At 45.9% G+C, this 23,389-nt stretch overlaps 1 protein-coding gene across 14 annotated transcripts in view; it reads left to right on the plus strand.

Moving 5' to 3' along the window:
- The window catches only part of BAZ2B (bromodomain adjacent to zinc finger domain 2B), a 1,380,234-nt gene that overhangs the window by 644,390 nt on the left and 712,455 nt on the right, over positions 1-23,389 (plus strand). For all 14 annotated transcript variants that reach the window (XM_086956655.1, XM_086956643.1, XM_086956644.1 and 11 more), the window contains 2 exons: positions 13,275-13,367; positions 13,474-13,535. In XM_086956655.1, coding sequence (XP_086812781.1) covers positions 13,275-13,367; positions 13,474-13,535 — 155 coding nt within the window. The remainder of the gene's footprint in view (positions 1-13,274; positions 13,368-13,473; positions 13,536-23,389) is intronic.

Raw genomic sequence — 23,389 nt, forward strand, 5'->3', positions numbered from 1 at the left:
AATTCCTTCAGCCTGAACTCATAGGCCATCCTCCTCTCCTCCTTCTCCTGCTCCAACTTAGCCAACTCCCATCTTAACTGTCTTTTCTCCCTCCTATCAGTGAGCTCGGCTTCAGTTAAGCTTCCCCCAGAGGTGCTACTGCCCCTTCTGGAGTAGGACATTGGTCCTGGGAGTAAGTTTTCCCCCTCAGAGTGGAATAACCCATCTATCTCCACCACCGTGTCCTGGTCTACCCCTTCTTCCTCCTCCTTCCTTTCTTGGTGTGCCTCCACCCAAGCCCTGAGACTGGTCTGGAGCTCCCCCTTCCTGGCACCATGCTTGAAAAATACCCCCATTTGCTGGCAGAACACTTTCAGCTGTGCCACAGAATAGATCTCTAGGTTTTCCAAGGCAAACTCCATTTTGAGATAGGCAAACCTAGATTACACACCAGAAATTGTAGAGTTGCAAGGGCAACCTAAAGCTACCTCCACCCACCACCAGGAACAAATTTGCAAAAAATAAAAAGACAAATTAGGAGGGCCGCAAGGAGAAAACTCCTGGTGTAGGTTTAGTGTATTACGTTGGATTACTATTGAGTAGCTGCAACCAAGTCAGTATCCCACCGCTAGGCACCAATCTGTTAGAACCTGGGGTAGCCTGGCCTAGGGCAAGACATGCATTTCAGAGGCACAAGAGTGAAGGTTGCAAACCACCCAACAGTAAAACCACGCTATAACACACAAAAATAACGCTACACCAAAATGTGGAAAAATAAGTACTGCTTTATAAAAATATAGCTCTTCTCTTTGGTTCAGAAATGCAGTTAGTACTTTACAGTTTGTTTTGAAAATAGATGATATTACTTTCCAGATTACAAAATGAATACATTACTTGCATCAACAGTTCACTTCAATTCATATTCAGTTTCAGGAAGAATCACAACTTCAATACATATTCAGTTTCAGTGGGAATCACAGTTTCAATACATATTACAGTTCAATAAAGAGGGGGAAGCAGAACAGTTGCACACTGAAGACTTCCTCTTTAACTTCCTCCACGAATACCCCTCTGCTCCATACACTTTATAGTGAAGAGGGTACAACTCCTGAGCAATTGACTAGTGCAGGGATGATCAATAACCTCAGTTACACTAGGGACACCCTGGCAAGATCAAAACAAGATAGGATTCTTCCAAGCAGTCAATCCCAAAGATGGCACCCAGTAGGATGGCTAGGAACACTCCTCTGACACCTTATTACCAAGCTCTTTGGATTCCTGTGGCCTGTAATCCCTGATGACAATCTGTGAGGCTTCTGGAAATCCCCTCCTGTATCTGTGACAGTAGAGGCTCCCTGCCCTCTGGTTTCCCACACCCCTTACTTCAGTGTGGGTCTTCTAGTCACGCTGGACAGGAATGCTGGAGGTAGAGGGGGAAAAAGAAGCAAAGGAAGAGCTTCTATTGGGCGGTTCGCTTTCCCCGCCGATCCCCTCCGTCCAGCCACGCTCCCTCAGTACAGCGCTGGGCGAGGGGCTCCTGTAGCGGTAAAAGCCGAGGGCGCTTCCCGCCTACTCCGCTAAAGGGGAGCTTCTCCGCCTCCCGCCGGGTAGTTTCAAGGGGTCCGTCGGCCTCCCACTGGGCCTGCGCGTCTCCTAGACGCTTCCCGCTTTGTGTCTCAGGCCGCCTGCTCACCGAGGCGGCTCGCCTCAGGAGCACGCACTCCTTACTCGGCCACGCCTCCCGCAGGCCTCGCCTCCCGCGGGCCTTGCCTCCTTGGATCCGCCTTCACAACCACAGAGCAAGGCAGCGCGGGCGCGAGGGACTAGTGTTCTGATTCACCTTATCAGCCCCTGTACAGAGTACCTTAGGTACCCAGGGCATAGGTGCACCCAGGGCCTACCAGGGGCTGCAGCATGTATTATGCCACTCCTGGCTGGCCATCCAAATCTGACACAACTGGCTGATCAATCAGCTGGGGCAAGGTGGTGTAAACACCCTTTGCTTTAGATATAGTATCTCTATATCTAGCCCTAAACACACACATATACTCCTATAAGTCACTCCTATGACAGGCCTTAACAATCCTGGAGGCAGAGTGCTTGGAATTTTGTGAGATAGTGCTCTGGCATGAGCTTAGCCTGTCTACAGCTTTCGGAACCAAGTCCTTTAGCTGTTTCCATGATAACGCTATACCATATACTCTTAAGTGCACTATAATCCTCGCGGTTATTGCTAACTTTGGCATAGCCTTATCAAAACATGTCGAGTAAGGTGTCATACGAATTGGAATACTACCCCCTCGCCAATTCTGGCGACGGGGGTAGCATTCCACCCTTCTAGAGGGACACAACATGTACCTAACTGTGAACCTCGGTTAAAGTTAACCCGAGCCTCAGCATCACAAAATGGATGCTGCCACCACAGACACAAGTCTGACCTCCTGCTGCTGGGAGTCCTTCCAGCGAGGGAGGCTTGGACAAAGGGTTTCCTGCCTAGGGAGGTGCTAGCACCACCCCAGACAGGATTTTGTGTATTGGGTAGGACAGGGCTGAAAGGAATGAGACATGCCTGGGGCACACAAGGTGTCGCTGTGCATACACCGGTCTAAACCAGTTCCTGGGGCTCTCCAGCCCCAGCTCTGGCGCAAGACCGGACAAAGGATAGGGGGTGTAACCACCCCCCTTCCTGGTCCCACCCATAGGAGGGACCTAGTCGTAGTACAGCCCCCTTTAGCAGGATAAAGGTATGAGCTGGTCCCATTCCGAGTTAGATTAATCTTGAACTGAAACTCTACAAGAAACAAGAAACTCTGGACTTCGACTTTCTGAACAGAAGACTGAAGAAATCTCCCTTGTGGGCAAGGAGTGTCCACCCTGCACAAGCAGGCACCATCAGCGTCCAGCGGCTTCCCTTTGTCGTCTTCCCTCGAGGATCCAGACTTCAGAGCCCGACGAGACCCGGATTTCCAGACCTCTCCAACCTCTACCTACATCTGCAGCACAGCTGAGCTCCGTGGGTGCGACGAGACACGTAGGACCGGCCATCTTGAAAGAAGCAGCACTTCGCTCCAGCACGACTTCGGAGGTAACCTCGTCCAAGTGCTTTGGGGACTGAGAAGCCCCGACCCCGAGCAGCTCCTGCCCTGAAGACCAACCCTCCAGCATCCACGAGATCTGCGTGGGGCCTTTCTGCTTGCCTGCTGCTCGACGCGTTGTCTGGTCACTTGCCGGCTGGCTGGTGGCCTCCTAGACGACAAACCTTGAAATCTTCACTGCTGGTCTGGTTGCTCCAAACTGGCCCTTGCTCCCTTCCAAAAGAGGAGCACCCCGGACCCTCCTGTTCCACTCCAGACGCCGTTTCCACTCACCGCATGGGTTGCCTTTGCCAAGGCGTGTTGACTCCAAATCTGGATCCGACATCGCCGACAGCGAGAGCCTGCGTGGGACAGCTCGTGCCTCCATCCTGGTCGTTGAAGACACCACCTGGTCCACGTGGCTGCAGAGACAAGCGTCCACACTTCACCTTGTCGCGACGACGACATCTGGTTCCACTCCTGGTTCCACTCCAGTCACTGGCTAGTGACTTTGAACATTGTCCCGTCTGCTTTCAGGTTCTCCTCTTCACTGATCCACCCTTGGATCACACCGGACATCTTCCTCCTGATCGCCTGCAGCATCTTTTCTTCCAGGCTCCATAGACTTCAACGCCGGAACCCGACACGACTTCGCACCTATGCACCCGCAGCCTGTGGGTGAGGTAACGCGAGCATTTCGGTGCTCAAGGGTAGATTGACTCTCCTAGTGTCCCCTTCCACAGTCGTTTTAGTCCTACATAGTCCGGATTGTCCGTACTCACCTTTTACTTGAACTGTACTGTCCATAGACACTGTTACGCATCTCGCGTGTGAGTTCACACTCGGCACACGCGTTCCGTGGGCCTCCTATTACTTACCTAGAGTTAGGGTAGTGTGGTCCCAGCGATCCTACAGCCTCTGGACAGCTCCATTCCTTCTATCGACTTTCACATTCCACTTACTTAGTATATGGTTTGTTGTGCCCCTAGGGCAACATTGTAATTGTGCAACTTAAACGTATTTTTCCTAAGAGATTGTCATGTGCTTCGCCCTCTGATCTCATAAAGAGTTCAGAGGTGTATGTTAGTTAATAAATATATTGTTTATTTTCATAACAACCTGTGTGGTGTCCTTTCACTTGGTATTCAAGGGGTTATATGTGGTAAAACAGCTGGCATCACATGCCAAAAGAGTTTAGCCTAAGACTGCTTTGTCCATGCTACCATTAGGATAGCTGGTCTATAAGGTTGACTTTACAACCAATCACCATAAGGGTTGTTTGGACTGATACAAGGTGATCACTAGATCTTTTTTTTATTTTTTTATTTTTAATGAGAGTTCATACCGGTAAATACATATTTCTAACTAGATACATAGATACATAGATAAAAGCATAGCATTATATCGTCATGCGAAATAACAGAAAGAATAATAAACAATACAAATCAATTAACATGTTAAATATCTACACGACCAGTAAATCATTCATTTATAGTTAATTTTGCTGTCCTCCAGGTAGCCACTGGGGCCCAAAGTCGCTTGCCCACATCCCTTAGCTTCGCTCCCTTTAAATCATATAATGCTTCCTCAATATTATGTATGCCCAACATTCTGCACAACCACATTTGAAAAGTTGGGGCTTCTGTATCCTTCCAGGCTGCGCTAATTAAAATCCTAAGAACTGCTACGGAAATGAAAACCAGAGCTTCGGCCTCAATACTCATATTTAATTTCGCATCACAGCCAATTATTATCAAGATTGGGGATAGGTTAATTTTGACATCCAGAAGCCCCTCTAAAAACCGTATTATTTCAACTTTAATAGTTTTTAATTTTTCACAGCCATAGAACATGTGTATAAGATCAGCTATACCCTTTCCACATCTGGGGCAGTTGTTATCTGTCGCTTTCCCCCAAGAGAATAATTTTTCGGGCGTATAGTATAAATTAAATAGAGTTTTGTAATGTTGGGCTCTGAGATTCGAGGAGCGCAGAAACCTCTTATCCATAGCTAACGCCTTGTCAAGGTCTACTTCGGGATCTCCCAATTTTTTGGACCATGCGGTTTCAATTTTTCCAATATCGTCAATTGATGCGTCGTTAAATATTTTAAAATATATTGTTTATTTTCATAACAACCTGTGTGGTGTCCTTTCACTTGGTATTCAAGGGGTTATATGTGGTAAAACAGCTGGCATCACATGCCAAAAGAGTTTAGCCTAAGACTGCTTTGTCCATGCTACCATTAGGATAGCTGGTCTATAAGGTTGACTTTACAACCAATCACCATAAGGGTTGTTTGGACTGATACAAGGTGATCACTAGATCTAGTGAGCATCATATATCAGGCTAACTTCTCACACCAATTTCCCCATCAAGAGGTTCAAGCAACAACATAATTTATGCTCTCAAACATTGTGCATATTGACTACCTCCAGAACTCCAGAAATTTCAGAACTCCGCCCCAAGATTGCTTCTACATGTAAAAACACAGTTACTCACTCACCCCCTCTCTCTCCCACACACACACACACCCTTCACCCCCAGCCTCCCCACCCGAAAGCGCTCTACTGGTCGCAAGAAGATCTTCATTCAATCTGTTATAAACTTTCTCACAATAAGCTATTAAGGTCCTGAATTCTGCTAGATTAAATCAAGATACTCGTCTGTGGATTTATACTCCAGTCTAGTACTACGAATATTCATTCCATATTGCCTAGGTCACCAGTATTTTCTCTGTACAGGCTGCCAAATTATGGGAGTCCAACTAAAATAAGAGCCATCATCAACTATTTAAAAAAGTTAGAATTATGGTAATGAACTGGCTTTTCCCTATCTGACCACCATGAATACTCTTGATATGCCATCCACTAACAACAACACACAACAAGAAGAAAGCATACTTTATATACAAACAAAAGCTATGTATAACTTCTTAATATATAATAGAATATCACAATCAATATTAGCTGCCAACAGCTCTTCTCTAGCCCAGTCCATGTATAATCAAATACAAGGACTATCGAACAAAAATACTTCTTTTTTACCTCTTCCCTTTGAAAGGTGCATGAAATTCTGCATACACCCACTATATTACATTATATTACATTAACCCAGTGCCCAAAAATTACATATTATTATGCCATTTAATACCTTACATTGTCTGTATGCCTTTCTCCCCTTATTTGACTCGTATTCAAACGTTTGTCATTATTTGACTCCTACACAAAACTACATGGCCTCTGACATAAATTCCTTTACATACTTGTGTAATTTGACCTCATCACCACACTAACCTCCTTCCTTCTTATAAACTGGTGATCGCTGGCCTGCAATTAATCAATAACCTAATTCTGGTCTACCGTAAATATTCCCTAATCGTACTTCAATCCTCTACTATTTATTCTTCCCACTGATCATTTGCACAAACTAAGATACCCTCTCCCCAGCTAGCATTCACTTGTAATTTGCATGGTTCCATCAGAAACACCTCTGGGAAGAGTATGGGTGGCTCCTTCTAAGAGTACAAGACTAGACCTATGAACCAGAAAACACAAAATGAACCACTAACCTTGGATTTCGTGGTAGCTTGCTTCTCGCAATAAAGCCTCAGCAGGGTAGTATTTGCTATATAAATGGAATTATAATACAGTTAGAACCACAAATTCTGTTCACTTTAGCCTGCTAGTTACACTTCATGTTAATTACATTTCAAAAGGAATTTAGGCATATTTGAATAAATGCAATTTCTCATTCTAGTCATATTACAGAAAACACTCCTTCAATAACAAATAGTTGCACATACTCAAAACTGCCATTCCTTTGGTCCATATGTGTACACAGAGGAACCCCTTCTTTACGCCCTATGCTGCTACATTATCTCTGAGAACATGTAATAATTTTAATAATTTCCTTTTCCTAGCCTCAAAATTATTTCAGAATTTTAATCTTAATAATATATTCATCCTGGAGAACTATTGTTGGGAGAAATGCATTTTGTCTTTGTGTTATTGCTTTTGGTCATTAAAGTCCATTATTTAAAAATTCCTGGACTTGTGAAATGTATATTGCATTCATAGGCATCATAGTAAAGTCTGGGAACCATGGATTTTCATCCTTCTGTTTTAATATTGCTGTTGGAGAGCAGGTAGTTCGTAGCTTGATGGGAAGTGATGTGTCTAGCCCCGCTGTAGAAATCTGATTTGTGAATGTGTATCGCGCTTTCAAGCGAGTGACGAGGTGTTTGCTTCCTGACCAAGTGTCCAACTCTAATCAACTCCTCGCGGCCCCCGCTTTGCGGGAGCCGCTCGAGGCTCAAGACTTTGGGGACTCCCTGAGCAGGAGAGGAGCCGCCCACCGACGCTGTTTTTCCCTGCGGGACTGCGAGGACCAGCGGGCGCTGCGCTGAAGACTCGCTGCAGCTGGTCCTCTTCCCGCCCACCTCCCGTTATATACAGATAGCGCCAGACGCGCACGGGGCAAAGCGCGGAGCGAAGCCCGGGCAAAGGGCGGGCCGTTTGAGGCCGTTCGAGGACCGGAGAGACCGGGCCCGGGCCATCCCCCCATGCCGGACCTACACCATCGTTCTACTTCCCACGGACCTGGCCCATTAAGCCTTTATGATGAGCACCAGGGAAACAAGAAGTAAATCTGCACTGGCTGGAGTTGGAGTTCCTAAAGGTACAATTGATAGCTATTTTGTTAAAGCCGGCTCATTGTTGATAGACGAAATCTCCGTCCTTGTAAGACGTATCTCCCAAGAAATTGACTGGGTGAGATCATCATCAATGGGGCCAATGGCTCTGGCTAAGACCCCTGAAGGAAGGCCAGAACCTCATAGTACCACTCAGAAGGGCTCAGAGACAAACCAGCCAGTTACTAACCCAGATCTTACTATGGAGGGCTTAAATGACTTTGAGGATATGAGCCTTTTAAACTTACCAAGGATTCAAACAACATCTGTCCCACTTTCTACCCCCAGTAGAGTGCTGGCTACTCCATGCACTAGCGAGAACCCCCCTGATTCACAGAGGGGATTTAGGGATGGAGCTATTCAAAAAAAGTTAAAAACATCTGAGCTTAAGCCTAGGAGCGACACTGCTAGCTCGGGCAGTAACACTTTGGGACAACCACTTATCAATATCACAGATACCCGAACAACTGCCTCTTTAATTGCAGATATCCCCTCCCACCCTATCAACACTTCCATAGACCTCACAAATGAGGACGTTACTCTTGCAGATATAGGCTCACTGATTAGGTCACTCCTAAGCCCCTTGGAAGCCCGGCTGATAAAAATCGAAGCAAGGCTGGTCAATATAGAAAAATCAACAGTCCAGCGGGCAGACAGTCTTAAGTCAGAAAACATGGGAACCAAGGGAGGGTTTGACAGTATGCCTAAAAAGAGCACAGGTCATACAACCTTAATGATTAAAACTGATACATCCACTTCTCAAAATGTTAAACCTAAACCCAACCATAATAAGACTATTCAAACCCCTGATACTGTAAACAAAACCATACCGCCCATACAAACCCTATCATCTACACAAATTCATCCATCCATACCTACACCATCAAATACATCCACTAAACCCACAGATAAACCTGCTCCTCCAGACAAAGCCAAGAGCGTTATGAGGCCCCACGATAACATCCAGACTAATTTTCGGAAAATCAAACCCGTAAACTTACCCCCTGAGGCGTCCCCCTACACGGTAATCTTGGTGGGTGTGCCGGAACTATCTCCCAATTCCATTGAGACGACAGCCTCCCTCAAAAACAAAGTGATCCATTGGCTCTCCACATACAGACCCCTCCCGCAAGGAACAACTGGCGATGTACTCATGGTGAGACGCGTCGCCTGGGTGGGCAACTTGAGAAAGACAACTAGGGGTGATTGCATTGTCGTCAGTTTTAGGGAACCAAGGACAGCTTCGTACATTTGTAATTGGGCCCCCGACGATCAAGGGAACTTAATCCAGACTCTCCCTCTCTCATCCTTCTACCCATCAAGTATCTATCTATCAGAAGATCCTAGATAGGGGCACCATCAGGAGTTAGTGGGAGAGTGGGAGAGCAATAGTGCAGGAAGGAGGGAGCCTTACTACCATATGAACATGCTGCCTGATTATCCATCGTCATATGGAGATGGAGAGTGTTGGGAGTATAGCTCTAGGAGGAGGGGGGGATGGGGCGGTAGATCAAGAGGAGTCCCTGGCCCACACAGAATGCATCATCCAGTCTACCTTCCAACTTCGAACAGGTATAGCAGCCTCGAAATGGTCGACTGACTGGTCGACTGCAATGCCAGGGTGGCAGATCTGCCTGCTATAACAGATCCCAGTGAGGAGATATCCATCTCGTGGGATCACACCCAGTTACAAATAGAATTAAAAACTGTTCCCGACATACTCAACCACTCCCTAGATCCCACTAACCGCGCAATTGTTGTAGGGGATAACATTACTAACCCAGAGGACGAACATGGTGAAAGCTTAAATCCTAATTATGCCCCCACAGAGAACAACCTTTCTAACATAGAGCTACCACCTCCAAGACCTGCTGCGCTCAACATGATTTCATGGAACGTAGCTGGACTGGGAAATAAAATAGAATGCCCAGAGTGGCTGTCATTTATCAGCTCAAAAAGCATTTGCCTCTTTCAGGAAACCTGGGCAAGAGGAGTTCACATGCCCCGGTTTTGAAGTCTTTTCAAAATAAGCAAAATGGGGGGTAAGGGGACGTCCATCAGGAGGGTTGGCAATATTTATAGCCTCCCACCTGGGCTGTAAGGCTAGGTGTTTGGCTGAAGATTCCGAGGACATATTGCCCGTCCAGCTAGAATGGCCAAACTCAGCTAAATTGTTGGTCATAAATGTCTACTCGAGACCTGTGGCTACTTCAGGTGTATCAAAAACGATTGAAGATCTCTCAGCTTTCCTGAGTGATATTACAAGGGACCTCCCATATATGGTAGCAGGAGACCTCAATTCTCACTACAAGCCACTCCCTGGCCTGCTTGATGGACCTTCCCTAGAGGAGGATGCTAGTTGGCTGATACCAGACACGGTGGCCCCTCCACCAAGAGCCTGGACACCCCTTGCATTACAGATAACTGCACTGACCCTTAACCACGGCCTAAGAGCATGTAATGGGCGCACAAAATCAGACAACCCAAGTAAATGCACTTTTAACAAACCAGGGAGTCAATCCAGACTCGACTATGTTTTAGTTCAATTATCATGCTGGTCATGTATAATTGACTTTAGGGTATTGAGTAGAGAGGACAGTGACCACAACGCCATCGAACTTGAGTACGCTATTCCAGGCATCGAGGACATGGGCTTGGAAAATGAAAACGCAACCACTGGGTTACTCTTAGAGAACAATAGGAGGAGAGTGAGGTGGGGGAAGCTGGCCACTAATGGCGTAAAGCTACCCAGGCTTTACGCCAGAATTACTCCAGTGCTTGAAAAGGCATTTGGTCTTGCCGATAAATTAGATGAGCAAGCGAACATTGAACTATTGGGGCAAACCCACAAAGAACTATTGAGTACACTAGAGCTAGACTTATTTTCTAAAGTACCAGCTAAAGCCAATGGGTTAAACAAAAAATCCTGGTATAATGCCACATGCCGATATTCTAAGAGAGAACTCCTATCTGCAATAAAGGCGTGTGAATGCCGGGAGATACTACAAGGGAAAAGACGGGCCTATAAGACATTGCTGGCAAACGCTAAGGCCGAATGGGATCAAAAACACTGGGAAAATCTCTCCGGGGCATTAGCCAATAAAGACTCACGTAAATTCTGGCGATTGGTTAACCATGGGACAGAAGATCTCCCCTCGGCTATTGAACCTAATATTGCCCCTGGCCTATGGCAGGAGTATTATCAATCCCTATACGCAATGGAGGATGCGTCTCAAAGTAACACTAACTGCATCACTTTGAGTAGTCAGGAGGGTGAACTTTTCACGGAAAATGAAGTCCGTGCTGCAATTGCAGGGCTGGCAGAAGGAAAAGCACCAGGGTTGGATGGGGTCCCTGGAGATCTCTTCAAGCAGGAACCAGGGATATGGGCACCATATCTCCTGCTGATATTTAATGCTGTTCTTAGGGGTATGGAGGTTCCCGATACTTGGCTGGGCGCAGAGGTGGTCCCAGGATACCCTCTGCTCCCAGCCAACTACCGCCCCATAAGCCTCATCGATGTCTCACAGAAGCTTTTTGGTAGATTAATATTGGATCGCTTGCAGAACTGGCTGGAGGAAACGGACACTCTCAGCCCGTATCAGGCAGGATTTAGGAGGGGTGTCTCCACAATTGACCAAATATTTAGATTAAACCTTATATATTGGAGGACGGCACCTTGTACACGGTCTTTGTGGACCTACGTTCCGCCTTCGTTCTAGTGCCAAGAGCAAAATTGTGGGAGGTAATGGCAGAACTAGGTGCCCCGAAAGAAATCCTTGCAATCTTGATTGAATTACACCATAACAACTTTGCAAGGGTCAGATGTGGGAGAAGTGGGAAACTAACTGACAGATTCCCCGTTCGCAGGGGGGTGAGGCAGGGTTGTGTGCTTGCACCTACCCTGTTCTGCCTCTTTGTGAACGGGGTAATCGCACACCTGACCGGGATTGCCAATAATGATGCCCCGAAGTTGAATGGCAGCAGGGTGCCCGCTATCATGTTCGCGGACGACACCCTGCTGCTATCCAAAACTCCGATGTGCATACAGAAAGTGCTTGATGGCTTCCTAGATTTCTGCACAAAAAGGGGCCTCGAAATTAACCCCAAAAAAACTAAATTTATGATCCTAAATCCCAAGCTTACAAAGCGTCCAAATCCCCTACTTGGTTCAGTACGTTTGGAAAGGGTTCATACCATTGAGTACTTGGGGATAACCCTAAACCAAAACCTGACGTGGGGGATCACCAGATTAAAGCTAATATGAAGTTGGCCCAGAAGGAGGGGGGCATCATGAGAATAGCGGCCAAGTCAACTTTCCGCCCCCTGACCCCCGCTATCCAAATCTACAAAACGCAGGAGCGGGGTGCTGTAATCTACGGGGGAGAGATTTGGGGCTATACCTCAACACCTAATCTGCAGGTGACGGAAAACAAATTCATAAGGCAGCTGACCGCCCTCCCCCCAAGTACCCCACTCCTCCCTCTGAGACTGGACTTGGCTTTGAGGCCCATTACAGAAGAACTAGGGCTCAAACCCCTAACATTCTGGCGTCGCATTTGGAGCAGCCAAGACCTCGTCTCCTATCGAGCTGAGTTGCAGGAATTTCTAACATTACCCAATGCCACCTAGATTCCTTGGTTAAATTACATTAAGACAATATGCGAGACCCTCGAAATACCAGAACTGTGGGCACACCCAGAAAGCACAAGTACCAGGATTCCAAGGAAAGCGCTCTCTAGAGCATACTATGAAAAAATGCTCACGCGAGTCCTGGCCAGTGCGCGAGAGGGTTCTCTGACATACTGCTTCACTGTAATTAAAGACTCCTATAACTTTGAAAGTGTCTTCGATGGAATGGCTCCTGTACTAACAAGGAAACTATTCCTACAATGGAGGTTCGGAACTCTCCCTCTAAAAACATTTACCAAAGCATGGGCGGGACAGTCATCTACTGAGATATGCCCTGCTTGTGCCCATACTAAGGAGAACGAAGTACATGTCATCTTCTTCTGTCAAGCCTACCATAAAAGCAGACAACATTGGCTGGTCCCATTGCTCAAAAATCTGGGTTTTACAACATTCCTTCCTGCATTCAGAGTTTTAAAGACAGGCTTATTGCCGCCAACAGTGTTCGCTCTGGCTAAATTTCTAACAGCGATGTGGCATGCCAGATCCCGGTACACAAAGTTGGCAAGAGACTCCTGAAAATCCCTCGTTCTGACATACTGTTTTGATTTTACACTTTTTAAAAAAAATGTAACGATGTGCTTATTGTATATCTTTTATGATCAATCGATCGAGATAAAGATTTGAAATTGAAAAAAATTGAATGTGCAAGTAAATGAAAAATGTTGTGTAATATATTGTTGTTTTCCTTTTCATGACCTCTATGACCTTTTTCTGTATGTTTTCTTTAATTTGTTTTTGATTTTTTGCATTTCCACATTGTGAACGTGTATGTCTATGTAATATGTGGTGAAACATGTACAGACACGAAATAGTACCACAAAAATCTTTTGTTGCAGAAATTGCCAGACAAGCAGCACAAATTAAACTACTGAGGAAGCTTCAGAAACAGGAACAGACCAGAGCAGCCAAAGAAGCAAAAAAACAGCAAGGTAAAGAAGGTATTAATTCATACAGTGTATAAGTGTAATTATTTTTCCCACCATCACATTCTTCAGTCAGAATGCGCTGAAATTAATTCCTTGTTTCTGTTTGCAGCAATCATGATTGCTGAAGAAAAACGCAAGCAAAAAGAAGAAATAAAGATCCTGAGACAGCAGGTACATATTATTCTTTCAAACCTAGCACATAGTGCATTTAGCCATTGCCAATCCATTTGGGCTAGGAGTAAACTTGGTTCTGACAATTTCTTAGCGGATTTGCATCTTATTTTGTTATCACCCCAAGGATACTTTTTCTCACATGTCAATCGATCTACCATTTTATGAACTCAGTTATGTGCATACCTACTGCATGTATAGTTTACTTTATACACCAAGTAGTCCCTGCATCTACTACTTGTACCACAAGTGAATGGTCAGAAGACTGTATAATATTTGCCAGACAGGTCATTCATAAGTGAGTGTTCTGTCTCACTTCCAACAAAATTAAATAGGTTTCTACTTTAAAGCTCCCTTAAAAGGAAACAACAGCATTTGATGCCTAAAAATGCCACTGCAGTTTTACCATTTTGTGAAGCAGTGAGTAGCAGGATATACTTTTGACCAGCTCAATATGTAATTATTATGTCAAATACAGGAGGATGAAAGGACAACTCCTATGTCTTTTACAAATATTAATTCAAGATGAACATCCATAAAAGTGGAGCGATTTGTCCTTCAAAGAAGGATTAACTTAGTTCTCTTTTCAGTCAGATACGCCTAAGAAGCCCTGCTTTGTATATTTATTCACTGAAAACCATACTAGCATTAGATTGTTTATGCATTCATATGCTAGGAATATTCCTTGCTGTCTGGTGGGGTATTGTATTGTATTGTAATGGCATTTATATTACGCTTACTACCCCTGACGAGGGGTCAAAGTGCTTTTTCAGCAAGTAGCATGCTACTCCGGAACACATAAAGAATTAGTGGTGAATTAGTATAGTGAAAATTTGAAAGTTATTTGAGTGGTGTATATGTTAGTCCATTGTTTCGATTGAGAACGATAGTGGAGGGATAGAAGAGGGAAAAAGGTTTGCATTTATAAAGCGCTTGCTACCCCTGATGGGGTGTTGTAGTGCTTTTCAGCGATTAGCACTCTACTCTGGAACCCATACAGTGTTAGTGGTGAATTAGTATAATGTAATGTGAAAGTAATTTGAGTGGTGGATATGTTAGTTATTTGGATTGCGAAGGATAGCGAAGGGGTAGAAGAGGTAAAAATGTTTGTATTTATATAGCGCTTGCTACCTGTAACCTGGGGCGAGGGGCTGGGAACACTGGCTAGATGTGGAACAGGCGCCACAACAGGAAGAGGCTGACCAGTGTATCGGATTAGACTGGGCTTTATTTTTGTAGTACTTCTTGTCCTGTAAGTAAGTCTTTCTTTAGCGAACTCCCGGGTATCCGTGGTGAGGCCGTCTTTCTCCAGGGTTCTGGGCACGTGATGTTCTCTCGGGACCTCCTTCCCCGGTGTAGCGACCGTGGAGCCAAGATGGGGAAGAAAACGGACAAGAGGGAGGCCGTTAGTTGCCAATCTGATACAGAGCTTCCCCAGGGGAACCCAGTGATAGTGATGGGACACCGGTGTGAACGTGCAGTCGAACAGGCACACTCGTGACAAGTGTTTCAGGGAACAGGAGCGAGGTGAGGAAGGAAGGAAGGGTAGAGGGAGGGGATGTTGGTAACAGGTATCGGGAATGTACACCAGGGAGAGGCACGAACGGGAACTTATACTACGTACTGGGAGCACTCTTTCTCCCCACCCAGGCCGCCCAACGCCGCCGTACCTGAGCAAGCCACACTCCTCCCTCGGGAGTGTGGCACGGCGGAACACAGGGTCGTTGGCCTCCTGGCTCTCCTCCGCAATCCGGTAAGCCGGTCCTTTCGTCCTCTTCGTTCTCCTTCGTAGGGTTCTCCTCGCCTTCTCCACTCGAGCCGTCGGTGACGTCACACGCCGCGTACAGGGCTTCCCCTGTTTTCAACCATCCCGATGCGTCCACGTCAGTGGTAGGCGTGGCCTCGTCTCCTTCGTTGTACGCCCAGTTAAAGGAACCTGCTGATGTTTCCTCGTATTTCCCTTGGCGTGGTTTCCATTCATCCCTCGGCGACTCCGACTGTAGGGTAGAAGGGGAGGCATCATCAGGTGTCCACCAGTCAACCCGGCCACCCGTCCCGACCCCGTTACACTACCCTAATGAGGTGTTGAAGTGCTTTTTCGGCAAGTAGCACACTACTGCTTAACTCATGAAGGATTAGTGGTGAATTAGTTAAGTGAAATATGAAATTAGTTTGAGTGGTGGACATGTTAGTCTGTTATTTGGATTGAAAAGGATACTGAAGGGATAGAAGAGGGAAGGATTTAGAAATATATAAATACCTATAGACATATGCCCTCCTAAAGTCGCCTCCTCAATCACCAACACCTTGGCCCTGGTACTCACTGACATCTTCCAACTTATGTTTTGACATGGCCTTTCCCCAGATGGGTGGAAGAAAGCTTCTGTCCGTCCCCTCCTTAAGAAACCTTCTCTGGATCCATCTGACTCTAGCCACTATCGTCTAATATCATGTGTTCCTCTCCCAGCCAAGACCGTTGAGAAGGTGATGAATTATGAATTAACAGAATTCATCCAATCCTATAATCTACTGGATCCCACTCTGTTCAGTTTCCGTGCAGATCAGAGTATAGAAAAAGCCAGTGACAATGTTAGAGCTGCCCTGGATGCTGCCAGCAAAGCAGCTTTGATCCTTCTGGATCGGTCGGCAGCTTTTGACACCGTCCACCACAACAAACTGCTGGCCCGCCTCAATGAGATTGATGTCAAAGGTTTGGCCAGGAACCTACTCATATCCTTTCTAAAATCCAGTGAGCAAGTGGTCCGCCTGGGCAACTCAGCCCCACGTTCTTCAATATTTACATCACCCCATTAGTGGATCTCATTAAGTCTTTTGCATCCGCCCTTAAATCCTATGCTGATGACAAGCAAGTTGTTGTCTCTCTGTAGTGATGCACCGGATTTGAGTACCTGTTTCTGTGGTTGCATGCGGGCAGTCTGCACTTGGATGTTTTAGGCTAAACTTAAGTAAGACCAAAGTCCTGCTCTATGGTGCAAAGACCGCTTTCTGGACTCCCGCATTGGTGGCCCCAGGAACTGTGCACTCCTAGCTCACCAGTTAGTAAAACCCGCATTCTGGCTTCTGAATACATTTTTCCTGCGCAGTCTCCTCCACTGTCTTCTATACGCTCAAACTGATAAAAAAGATTCTTCCTTTTATTCCTACTCAACTTCAGAAATCAGTTGTTCTATCTCTAGCAGTATCCATACTGAATTACTGCAACGCCCTTTGCCTGAATGCACATAAGTTGATCCTTAACAAGCTTCAAACATTTCAAAACGCAGCCTGCATCTCCTATTCAGCATCCCAAAATATCTGTGTTTAAACACTTGAAAAGGCTTCACTAGCTCCTATCAGACACCAAGTTATATTTAAAGTTCTCTATATTGTCTTCAATGATCAGGTCCCCGCTTTCCTGAAAAACAGCCTCAGGCTGGTATACCCCTAAACGACAACTAAGATCCGCTAATTACAAACACATGATCATCCCTAAATTTAGACCTGCAATTCGCGGTGGCCCCAGCTTCCTGCTAAACGCTTCCAATGCCTGGAACAGTCTTCCTCACCCTCTCAAACCTCTACCAATCTTCTTACTATCAGGAAATCTCAACACTTCGTTATTTAATAAAGATGAACTCTCCATATCTTTCTTGCACTCTGTATTCGGCTCCAAGATCCCTCCCGGCAACCGTGCTCTTAATAAGTACATTTAACATAACATAACAAGAATTTCCAATCAATGTTGGTTTCGCAGATTGGACAATATTATTTTTTGTATTCAAATTATTTGTATTTGTATTAGAAATAAATTGAACAATCCAACTTAATCAAGAGTAGAAGTTTAATTTAATGGTTGAGCGTTTTAAGTTAATAAGAAGGACTTAAAATGAATTAATAAAAGTACAATACAATTGATCCACAAAGATGACATTGCTGTAGAATTTACTTTCCATGGAAAGATTGCCCACAATTAAAATGTGAGCAAATCTGGTTCACATTTGTTAACTATGATTATATTTATACATGTGCATACATTTTGTAGTGTCAGATTAATATATAGAGATGTAGTAATCTTTTTCAAATTGATTTTGCAATTTTACTAATTTGTTCTTTTATATCACTAATCCGCATCGGGATCCATAAATCACCACTGTGACTATTTTTGTTGTGAACACCTTCCTTAATGATACCTTCATAACTGTGAAATCTGACTAGGGCCTGTGAGAAAGTGCCAATAATTTCTTGCATTGGTATGCACCCACTTTTTTCTGACTGCTGATGTGCTTTGACTGAGTGTGCCCTGGGCTCCTGCCAACCAGGGCATCTTAGAGATGCCCCCCTGAAAACTTAACCTACAATCCACGTCTAGGCTGAGTGGCTGCAGAGGCTGCCCCACAGCAGACATGTTGCTGGACCCCTGGGTTGAGAGCCCCCTCCCCCGCTCTCCTGGGCCTGCAACCATGCACATCCTGGACGAGGTGCTAGTTCTCCTCCCCAGGATGGGCAGGGGGAAGCTTCAAAGGCATACCGCCTCTGTGAGCTTCTCCAGACCATTTGCTGTACCCAGCAGCTGGCCCCCACCAGTCCTGACCCCCACTCTGGCGGGAAAAACTGCGTCAGGAAGGGGTGGTGCCAGCCTGTGCCAACCCCACCCCTCAGGTGGGGGAGACGAGGTGAAGTACAAACCCAGGCTCCGGCCATCTTGAAGATGGGGAGCCCTGCCCAATCACAGCTATGTTCCTGCCCCCCTCCTACAGTAGAGGAGTAGGCTAGTGGGTGTACCCACCCCAGGACAGGGACCTATTGACGACAGCAACCTTGGGACATCTAGAGGACCTGCCTGCCTTGACCCTCTTAAAGCCTGGGACTCCCATCAGCAGAGGCTCTGCTTCAACAACACCCCTGGTGCCAGCCTGGAAGCTCCGGACCATCCCACTCTGCACCCGCCGAGCCCGGCCCGTGCCCGAGTAATCCAGGACCACGAGGACGTCCCCCCGGTGACTGGAGCCCAAAGTCCAGTGTTCAAAGACCTACCTCAACGACCCCGACGACGCCTGCAGCCTCAGGACAGAGGACCCCTCCCGACCTCAAAAGACACCCCTGCACCCCACGGCCCCCTGTGCCCAACTGGGTGCCTACCTATCCTCTAAGATCCCAACTTACCCCTCGAAGTGTTGGTCGCTCCAGAAGATCCATCGGCCCGAGCCTGCAGCCTTTGTTCCCTTTTCAAGTTCCTCATTGAATAACATTGTGCGCCCGACGGCTCAAAAGCACCCTGCACCCAGCCGCCTGAGTGCCCCTGGCAATGCAACCTGTATCCTATCCTACTTCCCCATTTGCCCTGAGCAAGTGACCAGGAGCCCAGCTCTCACAGCCGCGTGGTATGCTAGCCAGCAGCCACCAACCGGAGGCCCCCTTTCCCTCATTGGATAACATTGGGCCTAACTATCTCTGCACCCGGCCGACCCTGTGCCGCTGGGGGTAAACCAACTGTACTTACCTGACCCTGGGGGACCCCTGAGTCTATGCCCAGAACCCTAACTTCACCAGCCAAGTACTCGCCTGGAAACCGATAACTCACTTACCTGCCATTGGATAACATTGACTGGTTTGACTCGAAAAATCTTCTAAGTGTGAAGTTTTGGAAACTAAAAATATTCATATAAAATCACCTTGTAGCCCAGTACTGAACTGCAAAAGTAATCCTTACCGGATTTACTAGTATTCTGTATTTTCTCCATAGGAATCCATTGTCTGCTTTTCTATGAAATTTCTTCCAAGTCTCTACTTTTGAAAAATTTTAATATTCTGTAAAAATCATACGAAATACTGAAACGCAATTACTCACCTGTTTTAAGTTGAGACTCCAGTGCTGGACCCAGGAGCCCAGTCCTGAATTACAAAAGTAACAAAATCATAGTTTGCCTGCAACCTGAATTTTCTCCCATTGGATAACATTGCCAGTTGTTCATTGAAAAGTTTCTTTTTAGTGTGAACTTTTAAAACAGCTTTATATTCCTGAAAAATCACTACCATAACTAAAACGATTTTACTAAATTGGTTTCAGCTTAGAGACCCCAGGACTGAACCTAGGATCCAGTCCTGGAACTACTAAAGTAATCTACAAAGTAATCAACTGTACATATATGATGAAAACCCATTGAGCTCAATGCTATTGTGTGTTTAGAATTGTGTTGCCTACTGCATCCCCTGTACCTATTGTGTTCACAAAGTTTATTGCCTCTTTGCAAAGTAATTACATGAGAGTACTCATATCGAGAAAAGTATATTGTTATACCGTTTGGTTCTAAAATTAAAATAACTTTATCTGTTGATATAAAAACAATTGGCCTGGAGTTCAGTCCTTGAGTGTGTGAAACCTTTTGCTGACTGAGTGTGTACAACAAATGCTTTACACTGTCCTCTGGTACTGCCTTACTGCTCAACCAAGCTACCACATTTGAGAGTAAGGTCAGTCCTGACTTTAACCTCTTGTTATACCTCTAGGGTTTGTGGACCCTATACACACTGTACCTTATTCTGGTCCAGTATATATAGAGCCACTTTCTCACAGGGCCCTCACCAAGTGTTACAGAACTTTATTTATTGGCATACATAGAGTCCCAGGTCTGTTGATTTATCAGAGTATCCCATGGTAAAAATACGTTGCAGCTGTGACTAGTTGCCTGCCTTCCATAAGCCAGTTTGAGTGTCCAGATTATAAAGTGAGAAGAATACTACTTTCCTATGGTGTACTAGTCAATCATCTGATGGGATCTCAATTGTTCACATTTTATGGATCTGGATAGAATTTGTTTTATCGGTTTTTATTGATTATACATGTTTTGCTAGATAAACTGTGACATGATGGGGTTTTAAAATATCCATCGCATATCTAATCATGGTTATTATGTTTCTGTCCTGAGAGTTGAGGCCAGTCGTTCAGTAGCGTTCTTTCAGACCAATTCCTGGTTGTTTTGATATTGGTGATCAGTAGTAGAAATGTATGAAAATACTGGTAAGCCAGTCAAATTGTGCCCAGATGATTGTCCAGTGTTGAGCTTATTATCGTATTTTAGTGCTTGGAGCTGGTGAGGATATAGGTCTTCATACTCTGCTCCACCACCTCCGCATGGGACGACGCCTGGTGCCCCCCCACCCCTCCTCCCCTCTGAAACCCAGCCACCCCGACAAACCATGCACACAACCTTAGGATCATACTGGACTCATCGCTCACTATGAACGGCCAGATCAACAACCTCTCCTCCGCATGCTTCAACACTCTCCATGTACTACGCAAAACATTCAAATGGAGACCCCTCGACTCCAGGAAAATGGTCACTCATGCCCTCATCACCAGCAGACTCGTTTTACACTAACACCCACTATGCTGGAATCAACAAATAACTCCTCCGCAAACCCCAGACCGTCCAGAACGCTGCGGCCACACTAATCCTCGATATGCCATGGAGCAACCACATCACCCCCCACCTCCGCGACCTCCACTGGCTTCCTGTTAAAAGAAGAATAACTTTCAAGCTGCTCACACATGCCTACAAAGCCCTTCACAACATTAGATGACAATACTTCAACAATTGCCTCTCCTTCTATACCCCCAAGAGAAACCTCCGCTCAGTCGACCTCAACCTAGCCACCGTCCCAAGCTTCAACAGGAACACAGCGGGTGAAAGGTCATACTCCTGCCTCGCAGCCAAGACCTGGAACAACCTCCCTCTCCGGCAACTGCACCAATTCAGGAAAGACCTCAAGACCTGGCTCTTTGAATTACCCTAACAGAGCTGCATACATCCCCTCCCCCCAGCGCCTCGAGACCCTAACGGGGGAGTAGTGCGCTTTACCACTGCCACTGTATCTCCGCTGGGAATCTAGCCATCCTGCCTTCCGAAAGCAACTGAAGACACTACTGTTTCCCTAAGTTTCTCTGCTATTGGTCTCTAGCCTTGCCCAGCGCTGGGATGTGCCCGGTTAGCCATGCGCTATACAAGTGTCTTTTTCATTTATTTCATTTCACCAACCTTTATTGATTGATTGATTATGGGATTTTCGTCTGCTTATGTACTTTGCCAATGCAGCGCACTCATGGTTTGGCTCACCCAGTCGAGTAATGGTTGAGCTTTTTGATAGCTGCAAAACTGATGTTTAAGTGTGTCTTTTACTTTTGACAATAGAGATTCAATTTGGTTTATTTTTTTCTAATTTGACTCTCATAGACGATTATAGTAAGTAAATCATTTATTGTTCAGTTAATTAAAACCTTAACAGGTGCGCAACCATCAGTGCAATTCCATATCAAATAATTAAAAACATGATGTTTGCAGAAACATGGCCAGCAATTACAAACATAACGTAGGTTAAAACATTGAATTCCATTGAGGGATGGAGTTGATTAAAATACTGGAGAAAGTGCAAAAAACTGCAGTCCGCTATGCCATAGTTAATTCAAGTGTAGAATAGCAGCAACTTAGGGAAAAAGCACAAGAGTTTTTTTTTAACAATGTATTTTATTGTTTTTACATGGCATATACCGGGCTGTGACCCGAAGGATACATTTTGATGGATATATGTGACACTGTATACATCTAATCGTAACTTCTGGAAAACGTCCATACATAACAATAACATTGTGCATTTCGGTAGTAGGGGATCTCTGTGTATAGTCCTAATCTAGTGAATAGTCCCGCCCATGTGCGTGGACCCCGGAGCAATCCAAATAATCTCTTAAGGTGTCGAAAAATGCAGAACTGCACAGACCCGTAAGAGAAAATTAAAGACAGATAATGCAGCCTATAAAACCAGGCTACACTGTCCAGTACTTCAGCTAGAAATTCCACCAAAAATCCACAAACAGCAAAGTCTGTCCAGATTTCCCTTGCTTCAGCAGCAAAAACCCTCTGGAATGATAGAGAGGAAGACATGGACAGACAAGCCCCATAGGCTGCCATTATGTGGCTAAAAAAAGGATACTGTGCCTTTAAGAGCACTTTCCAGAACTTCACAGTATCCCAGAATGCACTGCAGGACCCTTTTACTTTCAGTTCTTTTTTCCGGCTCCTGCTAGCAGGACTCTGGAGCATTGAGCTCTCCCTTTTCAAGGGTTTATTGGTGATTTTTTCACTTTTGTTTCAAGTGAGTGCTTTCTAAAGTACTTTAGTGCTTTTCTTCTTGGTTTTTGCACCATTTTGATGTCAAATATGCCTGCATTATTTGACAAATGTCCGGAGTGCTCCAGGAAGAAGGCCAAATCAGATCCCCCTTGAGGTGTGTATCCTCTGCCTTCCCTCTTCCCATGTTCCAGAGGAGTGTGTGATTTGTCAGGGCTTCTCTGGCAGGACCCTGAAGGACAGAAAGAAGATCAGACTTCAGGGCCTTGAGGAAAGAAGGCTGAAGGTGGGTCTGGAGGGGCTTCCTCTGCCCGTGCTGAGGCCTCTGGGGGGCTCCCCAGGGGCAGGAAGACCAGCAAGCGTCCTAATTCTCCGTCTGAGTCGATTGCACCGACTACAGCGTCGAGAGGGATGACTACAGTATGTACCCCGTCGTCTAGGGCGAAGCTACGTCGACACTCGACGTCGAAGGAACTGAACAGACCGCCGTCGAAGTCTACTGTGACGATTTAGTCGTCGTCCTCGTCGAGTGATCGACGGCGAAAGGCCCGGCGTCGGCGCTCGCTGTCGAGGCGACTTCGCCGTCGTCAAAAAGGAGAAGATCGTCGTCGAGGGGATCCTCGTCGTCGAGGAGTAGATCGCCGTCGAGGCGAAGGCCGCCGTCGAGGCGCAGAAGGCCGCCGTCTAGGCGCAGGAGGTCGCCGTCGAGGCGCAGGAGGTCGTCGACGAGGC

This window comes from Lissotriton vulgaris, chromosome 2_1, assembly GCF_964263255.1.
Source record: "Lissotriton vulgaris chromosome 2_1, aLisVul1.2, whole genome shotgun sequence".
In the NCBI taxonomy this organism is placed as follows: Eukaryota; Metazoa; Chordata; class Amphibia; order Caudata; family Salamandridae; genus Lissotriton; species Lissotriton vulgaris.